The following is a 13618-nucleotide window of genomic DNA, read 5'->3' as shown; positions in this document are numbered from 1 at the left end:
GGGCTGTCAGTTTCAACCAACATGTGGTTCACTGCATTTATTAAAATGTAGAATCAGAGGGAGGCCAGGCTGAAAAGCAGCTTGTAGTGGCAAACATGACTGTATCCAGGCTAAAACAAGTTAAATAGTGTGTTATTTAAAAGATTTGCCAATAGGATGATAGGATGTATCAGCTAACCTATCAGCGTATGTGTGCTGGCACTGACATGTTGTCATCAGCTAAGGAACCAAGATGGCAGGTTAAGTCTGACGTTTAGTTACGCCTGAAGTAATGCTACGCTCAATTAAAAATAAAGCAAGATAACCAAATCTTTATTGATCTTAACTACTTGTGCCAAAATATATTTGGAGCATGTGCCAAGAATTACACTTTGAAAATACTAGAAAGCACAGGTGTGTCCAAATGAATAGAAACTACAGCTTGGAGGGATGAGTCACAGTGGGGCATAATTCAGAGAAAACATTTTAATATCCTAGTATGTCACTCCAATTAGTGTAAGCATAACTTTCACTTTGTTGTCTGCATGCAGAATCCAAACATGCACACATCTACAACACAGTTTGTCGCTCACCCCTCTCTCCTCTCTTCTTCTTGGTGCGGTCGATGTGATCCTTCAGCTGGATGCGAATTTGCCTCTCATTGGGCAGGTCCTTGATGAATGGGTGTTTGAGGAGCTGCTCTGTGCTGGGTCTCTGGCTGTGGCTCTTTACTAGACAGCTCTCTATGAATGACTGGAACTTCTTTGACCTGAACACACGTACACACACGTCTCAGCAAAAATGAAAAAAAAAAACAACCTTTCGCTGTTTCTCTGCTACTGGCACTGCTGCTCTGAAGTATCTGCAAACACGAACTGCAATTATGTGATACACACTCACCACTTCTTTGACTTGAGTCTGGGGGCAGGGTTGCGTGGAATGAGGAAGAGGGCTCTCATTGGATGCATGTCACAGAGTGCTAAAGGTTCAAAATAAGAGAGATGCGAATGCTTTTAGGTATTTGTATTAAACATTATCATGGCATATAGTCAGAGCCAGCATGCTAATAATCGCTCAACTATATCAAAACAAAATTAGGTCCTTTCTGCAGATTGTGATCAGTTATAAACTGTAGCTTGAAAATAAGTTATTTTTTACTGAACCAAAATTAACTGAAGGGTGGATACAAGGCCTGTCACCTTAATGATGACAACTGTGTTCAAATACCTCAAAGAGGAAAATAACGCATAACAGACCAAACTCTGGGCAGCGGCCCAACAATGTGACACATGATTTTATATCCACTCCTTTGCCTTCGTTAAAATTATGACTTAAAATGGGTTGGAGTATCCTGGACTGAATAATGATCTGACTCCTGATTACAGTGATCTACTGTGGAAGCACTAAGAAATGATGTGTAACAGAGACATAGGTTATTCTTTGGGTACGTACGTGGTGCTCCCTCAGCCATCTCTATTGCGGTGATTCCCAGTGACCATAAATCACTCTGCAAAAGAAACACAAATAGCACAAGTCATCGAAATCCTTAGTGGGTTTACGAATCTTTAGAGGAAAGGTGATTGAAAAATCACCTTGAAGTCATATGTGGCCTCAGGGTTCTCGTCACAGGCAATAACCTCTGGCGCCATCCAATATGGTGTCCCAATAAATGTGTTTCTCCTTCCTACTGTTCTGTCCAACTGGGCTGAAACCCCAAAGTCCACTAGAAAGTCATGACACAAATACACACACAGACAAAACCAGTGAGCTTTACTGAATTCCATGAGAGAGAAGATACCCTACAATAGATAGCCCAGTTTACAAATGCACACATACAGATCCCATCTTGGTTTTAATAAGAGAGAGAGCAAGTCATGTCTTCAGCAGTTTGCATCATGGACAGTGGCAGAGCTACAAACGGTTTTGTAATTTGGCATCCAGCATAAAAGAAGCAGGAAAGACAAAGACACACACACACACACACACATCTGAACCATCTGAAACTTTATACTCCATACTGCCCTCCCAATCCTGAAGCAGTTTTGTGAAGTGGAGTTAGATGACAGACTGACCTAGCTTGACCTCTGCATTCTCAGTCAGCAGGACGTTCTGTCCCTTGATGTCTCTGTGGATGACCTTGTGCTGATGGAGATGAGTCAGACCCTGCAGACATTGACAGAGACACAAAGTGAAGGAAAGCTCTGTAACAATGAGCCAAATCGTGACAATTATTACATAAAACACTCATTTCCAAAAGGAAGTGTCCTTGAGCAAGACTATCAGCTCTTGGGTTAGAGCTGTGGAACTAAACGTGATCTGTACTTTTAAAAAGTTGCATTGTTGCATTGATTTGAAATCAAGCTGTAAGATGGAGAAATTGGTAGAAACTGCGGGGAAAAAATGTTAAAAGCACTGAGGGATGAAAGAAGAAGAAATAGAAAAAAATGTGACGGGGCAGAGGCAGCAGAAAGAGCGAAAACAGAAAACACAACATGAGGCGAGAAATGAGGGTTGGGAAAAAAAAGAAAGAAAAAAAGTGAATAAAAAGAAATCATTGTTCAGAGCAGCACTGTGCTTAACTGACAAGATGCAGTGATACTGCTGTTTTCTGTTGGAGACATCAGCCCTCGGCAGCTAAAACGTACCATAACAGATAGCAGAGACAAGATGTGGTAGAATGGGTACAATTTCCCAAGAAGAACAGTTCATAACAGAGACATCATAGAAACCAATCAGCGTCTGATTGCTCTCAAATAACAGGCTGGGCATCGATAATTTAACACACAGTCATTTAAAAGAAGTATAAAGGTTTTGAACCAAGAATTGTCGCATATAACTATCCCCGTGCGTACTTTATGAGTTTAAGACAATGTGGGGTTTTTTCAGTTTGGATTATGCCCTTTCAAGAATCAGCCCTTTTGAAATTACTCTCTGATTTTCCACTATAGTGACAGATTGATGCGGTTTTCAATGACTGTCGGCAGGCTCACTTGCTCTTGCATCAGTCTTTGAGAACAAAGAAAACAAACAAAATCAGAGAATCCAGAAAAAAAATATTTCATTTCTCTGAAAGAGAAAGCTGCCAACAAGGTTACTTACCCTGAGAATCTCTCTGCAGATGTAAGCAGTCCATTCCTCTTTCAGAGAGTTGCCCTTGGTGTTCTTGATCAAGTCTGTCACTGAGCCAGCTCCACAGAACTCCATGACCAGCTACATGCACACATGCACACATATGCAGATACAAGGTCAATTACTGACTGGAAGCAAGCGACCTTGTCTTTATCTTTTCTAACCCAGTAACTCTCATAAAGCAACCTCCAATACCAATTGTTTACTTATGAATGTAATCTTTTCTTCTGTATTCTGCTTAACTGACCAATAACACTTTTCTTTTTTCCTTATTATCAAAGTACGAGAGAGCCAATATTATACAGTCAGGTCATTAATAAATGTGCATCAATAGTTCCAAGCCTGTTGGGAGGAAACTGTAGCAAAGCCAAGTAATTCTGTGCATGTGGAGATTAAGGAATCACATTTTTGGCTGGAAAGTAAGAAAACCTTGGCGACACTCTCTTTGATGTGTTCATATAACATTTATAGTCCAGTACTAACACATGTGCATACAATCAAAGAGCCATGTCCCACTTTACCAGCTCTAGTAATAGAGCAGTACACGTGTAGCTCACACACACTGACACAAACAGCCAACAGTGTTGCAGACTTTCTGTCTCTGTCACTCCTTACAAACACACACCCCACACAGACTGCAGAAACTACAGGCATAAACTGACTCGATGGGGTCATGAGATCACAGGAATGAATCAAGTCCATCTCTTGACCCAAACACAATGTGTCTATTCTCTCCTCTCCTCTCTACATCTGTGGAGAGTAGCAGGCAAAAGTTCAGTTGGTCAGTTCTGGCTGCGCTTCAAGCCTCATCGTCATCATCATCATGCTGGACTGAACAGACAACAGAACTCCTCTCTTCATGGCTGTCCCCATGTATTCAGACACACAAAGGAACACACTCAGGAATGCATGAGGATGACACATGTGAAAGCCCACTAAGATACTGTTATGATCACTAACATACTCGAGGAAAAACGGGCCGATGTTGAGTCAGGGAGAATTATGAAGGCAATACATTTGGCTGCTTTGTGTATCTACATATGTTTGTGTGTGTCTGCTCCAACTGTTGTGTGATGAATGCTGAGGGATTAGAGATGAGAGAGCTCCCTTAGATGGCGTTAACAGATGATTTATTGCAGCAGCAGCCAGCCAGCCTCACATTGATTTAGCTACTTATAGCTTATAGCTTTCACTGATACATTAAGTATATATACCATATATGCATTTCCAATTCACACAAACCCACGTTCACTGCACGCATGAGTGCATGCATTCATATAGCAGAAAAGCAAGAAATGGACCGCGACTTTTTCCAGACCTGTCATCCTCTCCTCCTGTGATGCACACATGAATGACCATCCAAACACACAGAAAAAACAAAACACACTCAAATAATGCCGTACCCATAGCTGGTCATCTATGCCAGGGGGATTTTTCTTGATGAAAGCTCCGTAGTAGGTAGCGATGTTCCGATGGTGACTGTACTTCTTCAGCATGTTAATTTCTGCCTTAATCTCCTCTTCCTCATCCTTTTACCACACAGAAAAATTAAAAGCAATTAGACCACAGTCTCCATTTGCGACCCATCAAATAGCTCAATGTGATATGGACAGAGAGTGAAGCTGCTGATGGATTTTCATTTTGAATCCATTAAAAGTCTGAAAAGTGTTGTTGCAAAGCACACAGCTGGGCCCTAAATTATCCACGATAACAGCATTAACTTTTAATTACTTTCATTTCAGGGAGCTACTGCCACAAAGCCAGTTGTTTATAAGAATGTGTCACTTATTGACTTGCTTATTTACAACGTCAGAAAATTGTGCCTTGATTAATTCCTTTTAGTGCTCACTGGTGAAAAAACAAAGACATTTGTTTCACCAAGCGGATTTTTTTCTACAACAGCAGATCATTAAGTTATCAATTTGGTTTTTGCTTCCATTTAATTGTCATTAGTAATTAACACGGTCATTCATTTATTGCCACAGATTTACACATATGCAGCCATTCATATAGTTTTAGTCATGTCTTCATGCTTTATTTTTAACATCTGTTCTTTTCCCCTTTTTACTCTTTTGTTCATCCTTCATATACCTTGCACCCTTTTCCCTTAATCATTCATTCAGGATTTTATTGACTGATTCATTCATTTATCACTTCCATTGTTGCTTAATTCCTGCAGTGCTTTATTGTTTTGCTGGCAGCTAAGTGCTGACAGGGAGGCTCTCTAAATATAGCTGAGATTCCCTCCTGCTTTACAGACACGCCTGAGACCACACTGCTGTCCTAATACTTCCAGCTAATATTACCATGGCAATAGGCCTGTCCTCATTTCCTCTCTGCCACATCAGACAAACACACGTGCACGTACACACACACACACTAGCACTGACTCATCGCTCATAATTAGATGACATGCCCAACACTGGTATAATCACTTGAGATGATATTCTGTGTGTGGGTACGTGTGGGTGTGTGAGCAAATGCCAAAGTGCATGTATGTGTGTCTTACCCCTGTGACATCCATGACCTTGATTGCTGCCAACTGCCCCGTCTTAACATGGCAGCCCTGGTGGAAGAAGCAAAGGAAGTAAGTACAAGAAAAAAGGCAGAAATGTGAATGTTCATTTAATGCAACTTTTTCCAAGAACGCAGCACATTAGCACATTTGCTTCCTCCTTTGCTTTCAGTCATCACACTGAACTTAAAACATTTAGATTAAACAAGAAATAGCATTGTTTAAAAGGAAAATCTGTAATTTCTGTAAAGATACAATCCGCGCGTTATCTTGATGAAATCTGTGACAAACAATTCCATATAATAGGAAGAAATTTGCTCGTTATAATTTGCAGGTCTAGCATATTTATTATCTTTTAACAGTGGAGTCTGGGAAGTTGAAGCGACAGAAATGGAAAGACATATCAGAAATCATCCTTGCTGTCACTCTAGCCAAGGGAATTGCAAATAATGGTCAACAACACAAATCTGTTTCTGAGAGAAATAAAGACTGCCAATCAGCAGACCTTGAATGTTGCCAAATATCAAGGCTAGGCAGAAGCCTGGGGGAGCTACGAGGCATGAAAACAGGAGATTGGAAGCTGAGGGGCAAATGAAAGGCCCAAGTGGTTTGTTTGCAACAGAGCATCTGTGGCTGTGATTAACTAATGAAGCTAACAGGGCTAAAGATGCTAAAACCACTGATGGCTATTACTTTCACCTATCTTAACTCAGCTGATTAGAATGTTATTGTCTGCCCAAATGCCTAGCAGCGCTAGCCCAAACACACACACACACACACACATACACACACACACACAAAACAAGGGCAGGACTGTTCTGCTGGTAGAATTGTTATAAACCAGATGGCATTCAGGGCCTGGCTCTAAAGCACCTCCTGAGGGCTTTAATCGAAGGGTCATTCTGATAACAAGCTGTAGCAAATACACAGGCTAGCAATGCTTTGGTAAGAGTAGTGCCAAATTATAGCTTAAAGTTGGTGCTTGCATTGCTTTGCAGTTCATTTGCAGGAGTGATTTTACAGTCTCTGCACCCTGTTATTGGTCATTAGTCACTCTCACTGCCTCACATTGTATTTTCGTGTTGTTTTAGCAGATCAGTTGCATCCACTGGCTCGCCAAAACTCACTTTACCTGATTAAAATCTTGAGAGCTTTCACTGTTTGAATGAGATTTGGATGTTATTCAACAGTGAAATAATGTTGATGGTCAACAAAAGGCGTATAAATAAAGTTGTGTTACTCAATAGGTCAACTGATGTTTAGGTGGATTCCAAATAAACTTCTGCTAAAGACTGATCTAAGGATGAAAGTATGATATCAGTGTTATATAATATAATATATAATCATTCACAGATCATTTCTGTCACCACTTCAAAGGGCACCGCAGTATGTTTCCATTTGAGAAAGTGATATTAAGAGCTATATGTGGCAACAAAACGCTGGTACATTTTATGGGATCCCACAAGATGACAGCCAATATTGTTAACATTATTATATGCTATCAGCTGAGGTCCCTGAACGAGGGAATATTAATTCCAGGAGTTGAATTTTTTATTACACAACTATTCTGGGACTGGAAAAAACTCTTTTAAACTTGCTGATTTATTGCTGAAAAGAAAGTTGGGATTTGAATATGATAATTCATTGTGTCACAATTCAGCACCACACAATGCAAACTAAGCACCACTGGATGGTTGAACACTGTGATCGGCCTCTTTTTCTCGCTTTCTCACACACACACACACACACACACACACACACACACACACACACACACACACACTCATACATAAATATGCAGTTCAGATTCTGTGAGAGTAAAAGAGCTGGAAAGATTGACCAGGGATTTCTCATTAGGATCAGACTGCCCCAATTCCACAAGCACAAGGACTGGCTTTGTTGAAGACCAACAAAGGAATTACAGCCACTTACAAACCAGAAACCCTCTCTCACACGCTCACACACGTGCACTTCGACACACACAGAAAGCATAATAAGAGCTCCCTTTTTTCTACTACTCACACTGACAGAAAAACTCTTGCAAACACCCACACATGTGCACACAAAGACATGGTGAGTGCGGGAGAGAGAATGATTGAGGGAGTTACGAAGTGGCTGAGAGGGCAAGAGAGAGAACGTGTCAAATACATAGTGGACATGGATATCATCAGAGCTGGATAAAGATTCATTACTCCGAGCCACCTTGACAGCCTCCCTCCCTCCACTTCTCCTTTTTCCTGCAGCAGTAATGCCATCCAGCCTTATTAAATGACCTAGTGTGAAAGGAGCAACAGAAAAGAATTAGCACGGCCTGTTCATCTTCATCTCCTGCTCTGTCTTTGTCCTCTCCCGTTCATTTATTTGCCAATTCAGAAATAGGCTGGGGCTGGGCTATAATAATATTACCAAATTAGGTAACATGACGATGTGTGAATAACATTATCTAAAGAATAAGGAAAGACAAAGGTAAAGTAATAAAACCATTAGTTAATTGGCTGTTTCATCAACAACATGCCAGGCATATAAATAGTTGCCGATTCCTTTTTTTCTCCTCTTTTCTGTTTTATATAATTTGGGTTTTGAACTGCTAGTTGCACCACGTGCAATTAAAGTATCTTAAGTTCTGGGAACTTCCGAGAGAGACGGGTTAAAGCAGTATTTGAACATTATGATATATTACTTATTTGCTTTCTTGCCAAGAATTTGATGAGAAGATGTGTGCCATTCTCATGCCTGTACATTAAATTTAGAATCAAAGCTAGGAGCCAGGCTAACTTAATTTAACAACTTGAAATGGAGAGAACAGTTAGCTTGGCTATTAGACCTAAAATATATTTATAAGCTGTGTAAAAATTAATAATCAGTCCAACATGTCTGTGCGTTAATTACTTAGTAGAATATTAGCGACATATTAGCCAGTACAATGTAAAACCACAGATTATTGGTTTCGGATTTCTGGTTGCGTGCATAAAACACAGAAGACACAAAAATGTAATTATCGAGTATTTGATGTGTTGTTCTCGAAGCTGTCATGTGAATGTTGGTTATGCAAGATATCCTTTCATTATGTACTGTGAAGCATAGCATTCATTTAAGCAGGCCACTACTTCAAGCTCAAATGTAATTCCAGGGCATCAGTTGATCTTGATGCAAGCCCGCCTCAGTTGATGTTTCAGATGATACCAACATATCCACCTAGCAAATCTCTTAAATGGCACGCATACATGCTTTAGTCTGCCTACGGTTGCTGCACATCTGCAAACCATTATGCAACCCACCTCCACCCCAGCTCCTCTTTTTTATGTGGTGTCTGACTTCACTGTCACTGATGTCGTCGGAGCAACATTCTGTTTACAATGCTTGGTTTGGGGTGCTGGTGCATCCAATGGATGTCACATTGGAGATTAAGCTTTTTTGAGCTTTGATAATCAGCAGCTGCAGCCCTTACGATGATAAATATTGGAAAAAGAATTTCACACAGTATTAAAATGATGTTTTTATCCTTCTTCCTCTTTCTTTCTCAGAGGGATGGCCCACTCTCTCTCTGATCTGTCCCATTCAGAAAGACAAGCGCTGAGCCCGAGAGGCTTGTTCATCCCTTCCTCCACTCATGTGTTGACTGCTTTTCTTTTCTGACCTAGATCTACAGTTTCTCGCTCTATCTACCTCACTCTGTTTTATCCCTGTGGCTCTCTCTCTCTCATTATCTTACCCGCTTAACTTCTCACAATCTCCTCTTTATGCCTTTCATTATTTTTCACTTCCTTCCTGTAAATTTGTCGCTTATTTTTCCTTTGTATGTTTCTTGGATTTTGTTCTCTTTCATGCCTCACAGCTCAGCCTAGTGACCTATGAAAAGCAGGTTGAACATGAGCATGACTGAGCTGAACGGTAATGGGAACAAAATACCATTCAGTTTTGAATCTGACAGGCAAATATGACAAGAGCAGAACCTTGCTAATGCATATAGAACCTTCTTCAAACCACAGGAGGTAGTTCACTGAGGTGGGCCTGGGTGTGCATGTAAAATGAGGATATACCGCTGCTTCTGCACACAAACACTTTCATCTAGTTGATCTATTCGGTCATAATACAGAGAATACGGGATAATGAACTTAAACTGAATACATTATTCATCTAAATTAGACAGGAAAGTATCTTTACTTTGCTCAGTATGTCCATAACACATTTTTCTTCCTTTTTCAATCCTGTGGAGCTATTTTGACCACATATGAAAGCAAAACATCTGTCACTCACACACAAATCCACATGGAGCTGTGATGCCGCTAGGCCAGGTGTGTTTGAGCGATAACAGCCTAAATCGACTACGTTTATTCCGCTTGGATGACCGCGCTGTGATGGAGACAGCAAACTGATACCAAACTGATCTCCAATCAGCCTTTAGGTGGTCACATGATGAAGGACTTGGCATCATCCCTCCAGGTCAGGAGTTGATGAACTATTGTATAAGCTGGAAATTCAAAATGGGGTGACTGTTCTTTTTGACGGATCGACCAAACAAACTGAGGGAATAATTTTAAAAATCAAAGCCTCTTACTCTTAATTTGTGTCAATTTGTAAAACTGTTTGTCATCTCCTATGACAGCAGCACAGATCATGATTCATTTTGGCGAAAAAGTTGGAAAATGCCTCTAGAACAACTGAGAGATGAGGTAAATTTAAGTAAATTATGCTGCAAACAATAATGATTTTTCAAATGATTGATTTGGCTTTTTTTTTTAAATGCCAACCACAACAACTGCAGCCCAAGACTAAACTAAACTGCATGCTTACTCAGACTAGGAAAATTCTTTGTTAACCCATCCATCCCTCCATCCATCCCTCCCTTCAACCATCTTCTTCCATTCGTAGTGGAAAATGCACCTCATAAGGAAAAGCTTCTTGTTTTTCAGCAACTTGGTTTTCAATATCAGGACTAGTATAATCCGGTGTACATAAAAGCATCTTATCCTTATATGTTTTAGCATCTTTACTTAACAACACTGTTATTTTCTTTAATGTGAATTTTTCAAATTTAATCTGTTGTCCCAAATAGACAAGATGAAACCACATAACTAAAAAACTCATAAAACATAAAACAGTGCAGTACTTAAAATTCCATCAGCATGACATTATGAACCACATCAATATGTCAAATACAATACATACAAGACAATTACTGGTGGTAAACGGTGATGCTGACTTAGCCCAGGCAGGTTTAAGCACTCCAAAAGATCCTCCCATGTTTCTGGGAATGAAATTCCACTTCCACTACTTTACCTGAGAACACTCTTTGTCTGTGTCCTAATTTTTTGTAGCTGCTGAGAATTATAATGGACTGATTTGGCTAACCATTCACCATGCTGTCTTTAAGTTCATACTGTCACAAAAAAGGAAAAAACTCCCAACCAATCATACGTCTGATAACTCATCGCTTTCTCATCTCTTGGGCTTTATTTTCCATGTTCATGTGCAGCACCGGGGAGGTGTCAGCCTGACAGAGCACACCAATTCCAGTAATTATCATCAACACATAATTATAATTACTTACTGCTGCCAAGTAATGGTAAAACATAGTGAAGGACTTGCAGCGTATGGAGAAAGATCTTATGTGTATGTTTGTGTGTTAGGATTCTCTTTATATTTTTTTGCTGTTATAAGTAGCTGAATGTTGACAAGCACAAATGCAGATACTGCAAAAGGAAGTATTTCTTCACCGGTTTTAGTTTGCAGCCTCAGCGAGGGGACACAAACCTGCTAGCTAATGCCAAAACACAGCCCGATACTGAATCTTGTGATGCCCAAGACGTGTGTTTGAGACTGTGTGTGCACGTGTATATTTTATTTCTTTGTGTGTGCATCTCTGCCCTTGCCAAGTCAATCACACAGACGAGACTCACACACACACACACACACACACATACACAAACACCTCTACAACTCAGGACACATTTACTATGCAGGACACTTCCTGTCGTAGCCTAGCAACGGTCTAAGTTGGCACAAATAAAGTGAACACGATACTAAAATATACGGAGACACTCGCATGCTCAAATACAAAGACAGTCCTGTTCCGGGAGATTGTTTTTTCTTAGAAGAAGAGTTCAGGTGGGATAAAGCGTGAGGGAGAGAGAGTGGAAGAGGACGTGCTGAAGACACATTCGGTGAGAGAGCGACATTTCATGCTGCCTCTGTCCCTGTGGCCAAGCTGCAAGGTCAGGAGAAGGCATCCAGATTTTCTTTTTGATGACAAAATGAGCTATGTGATATTTTTAAAAAATAAGGCTATATTTTTCCAAATGATTATTATTTAACATTTATATTAATACTTTCAATGCAGTTGCAAACTTTCATTTATTTCAGAAAAAATAAAAATCAACTTGGACACTTGACAGCTACTTAAGGAGGCTGTTGGCACGTTTAATATTGTGACTATAGAGTGTAGCCTTTGGATGTGAAAAGTGAAGCCAATATTCCTTAAAGCTCCATTCCTTCTGGTTGCAAAAAGAAATCCACTTGTGCAGATGTTTTCTGAATGAGAGCATGAAAAAACAACCGTCCTGTTCACGCCATCTATGACCCGAGAAAACAGTTTTCTAATGAGCTTACAGTACGGACCAAACTGCTAGTTCTAATTTTTAATGAATACAAAACTGTTTATTTTGTATACTTTGGTCCTGTGTACACTAAAACCACATAGGAACAGACAGTTAGTGACCATCCAGCAACCACGGGTCAGAGGGAAAAATGTGTATTTTCTGAGTGGTTGCTGGAGGTTGCTGTCTGTCGCTGGGTGAAATTGGTAAAAGAAAAAAGGTGCTAGATGAAAAAGTTTGCTTGAAAGACATTAACTTCTCTGCAAACATTCATCATCTGAGTCTTCACTTCCTCTTTAACTTGAAAAATGCAACGCAAATGAGAAATGGAGAATGTTCACCTTCAAAGTAAAAGTTATGCCTTACCACTGCATTGCCCACATTTCAAAAACCTTTACTTGGAAGACAAACTGTCTCTGTTTTTGTTCTGCATTACACTTTTCACAGTTTCACTACAGGTTGGTGGGTAGTTTGTGAGCGTTGACATTACAGATAACCGCAGCAACCTTCCAGGAACCAAAGATTTCCCAAAGAAGTTTTATGTGCAGCACCATGTACCTCTTTGTGATCAATTCCACAACAGCGAATGCAATCAACCTCCAAAACCCCCCAGCCAACCACTCACAGAATATACATATTTCAACAAGTGGTTACCAGATGGATATTAACCAATCTTTATGCCTGTTTTGTTTGTTTTTTACTTTGCTCACTGATATTTCACACAACTTAACACATTTTTTGAAAGACTGAGTAATGAAAGGTGAGGCCGCCATGGTTCTACAACCTGGATCTGTCATTTTCTTCCAAGGTATATAAATAAGTAAACATTCTGCATATGCTAAAGCATTCGAATGCATGCACACTAAACAGGAAACAGACTGCCAGATTGTGTTGCCGTCTCTTTGTAACAAGGAAATGGGTCAGGCCATAATCCTAATCTGTGCCATTATAGTAATCCACACAAATAAACACAGACTTTAGGAATTGCTTCAGCTTCAGCAATGCATTGTGTCATAGCGCAGGGCCTGTTTGCATAGTAACAGCATCTTAGGGGAGAAGGTCTGAATGGTGTGCACCAGGACTATCACCGTGTGCATGTTTTTTTGTGCTTGTTTTGTCTGACGTAGAGGTGCCCCCCACTTCACACGCACACACACACATACCAAAGTGAGGCAGTCTCAGGGTTGAAGGATTTCAGATAACCAGTGTTTCAGTCTGTACCTCTATATCAACGCCCACCGGTTTTATTACAAACCCATCCTGTTCAGCAGAAGGTGCTGGAGCTATGAGGCAGACTAAAAGCCACTTTTGGCTAACGAACACTACAAACACAGTTCTGCTGGAAGGCTCCCAAAGAAATAAAGGGGCAATACTCCCAGACACACCTCATTGCAGTTCA

The 13618-nt window shown here is 40.3% G+C and overlaps 1 protein-coding gene across 8 annotated transcripts in view; it reads right to left on the bottom strand.

Moving 5' to 3' along the window:
* LOC146686203 (traf2 and NCK-interacting protein kinase-like) overlaps positions 1-13618 on the bottom strand; it is a 55154-nt gene that overhangs the window by 22901 nt on the left and 18635 nt on the right. For all 8 annotated transcript variants that reach the window (XR_014916963.1, XM_085442587.1, XM_085442588.1 and 5 more), the window contains exons 3-10: positions 5618-5674; positions 4512-4637; positions 3079-3189; positions 2052-2142; positions 1572-1702; positions 1432-1486; positions 880-958; positions 573-748 (exon numbers count right to left, since the gene is read on the bottom strand). Coding sequence is in view for 7 of the 8 variants with exons in the window: in XM_085442587.1 (XP_085298713.1) it covers positions 573-748; positions 880-958; positions 1432-1486; positions 1572-1702; positions 2052-2142; positions 3079-3189; positions 4512-4637; positions 5618-5674 (826 nt within the window). In the remaining variant the exon portion in view is untranslated. The remainder of the gene's footprint in view (positions 1-572; positions 749-879; positions 959-1431; positions 1487-1571; positions 1703-2051; positions 2143-3078; positions 3190-4511; positions 4638-5617; positions 5675-13618) is intronic.

The sequence above is a fragment of the Copadichromis virginalis genome, linkage group LG19 (genome assembly GCF_057382275.1).
Source record: "Copadichromis virginalis isolate Kocher_CV1m ecotype Utaka linkage group LG19, C_Virginalis_male_GT1.1, whole genome shotgun sequence".
Taxonomy (NCBI): Eukaryota; Metazoa; Chordata; class Actinopteri; order Cichliformes; family Cichlidae; genus Copadichromis; species Copadichromis virginalis.
The sequence above is the reverse complement of the archived record's forward strand: the minus strand, read 5'-3'. Positions and strand labels throughout refer to the sequence as shown.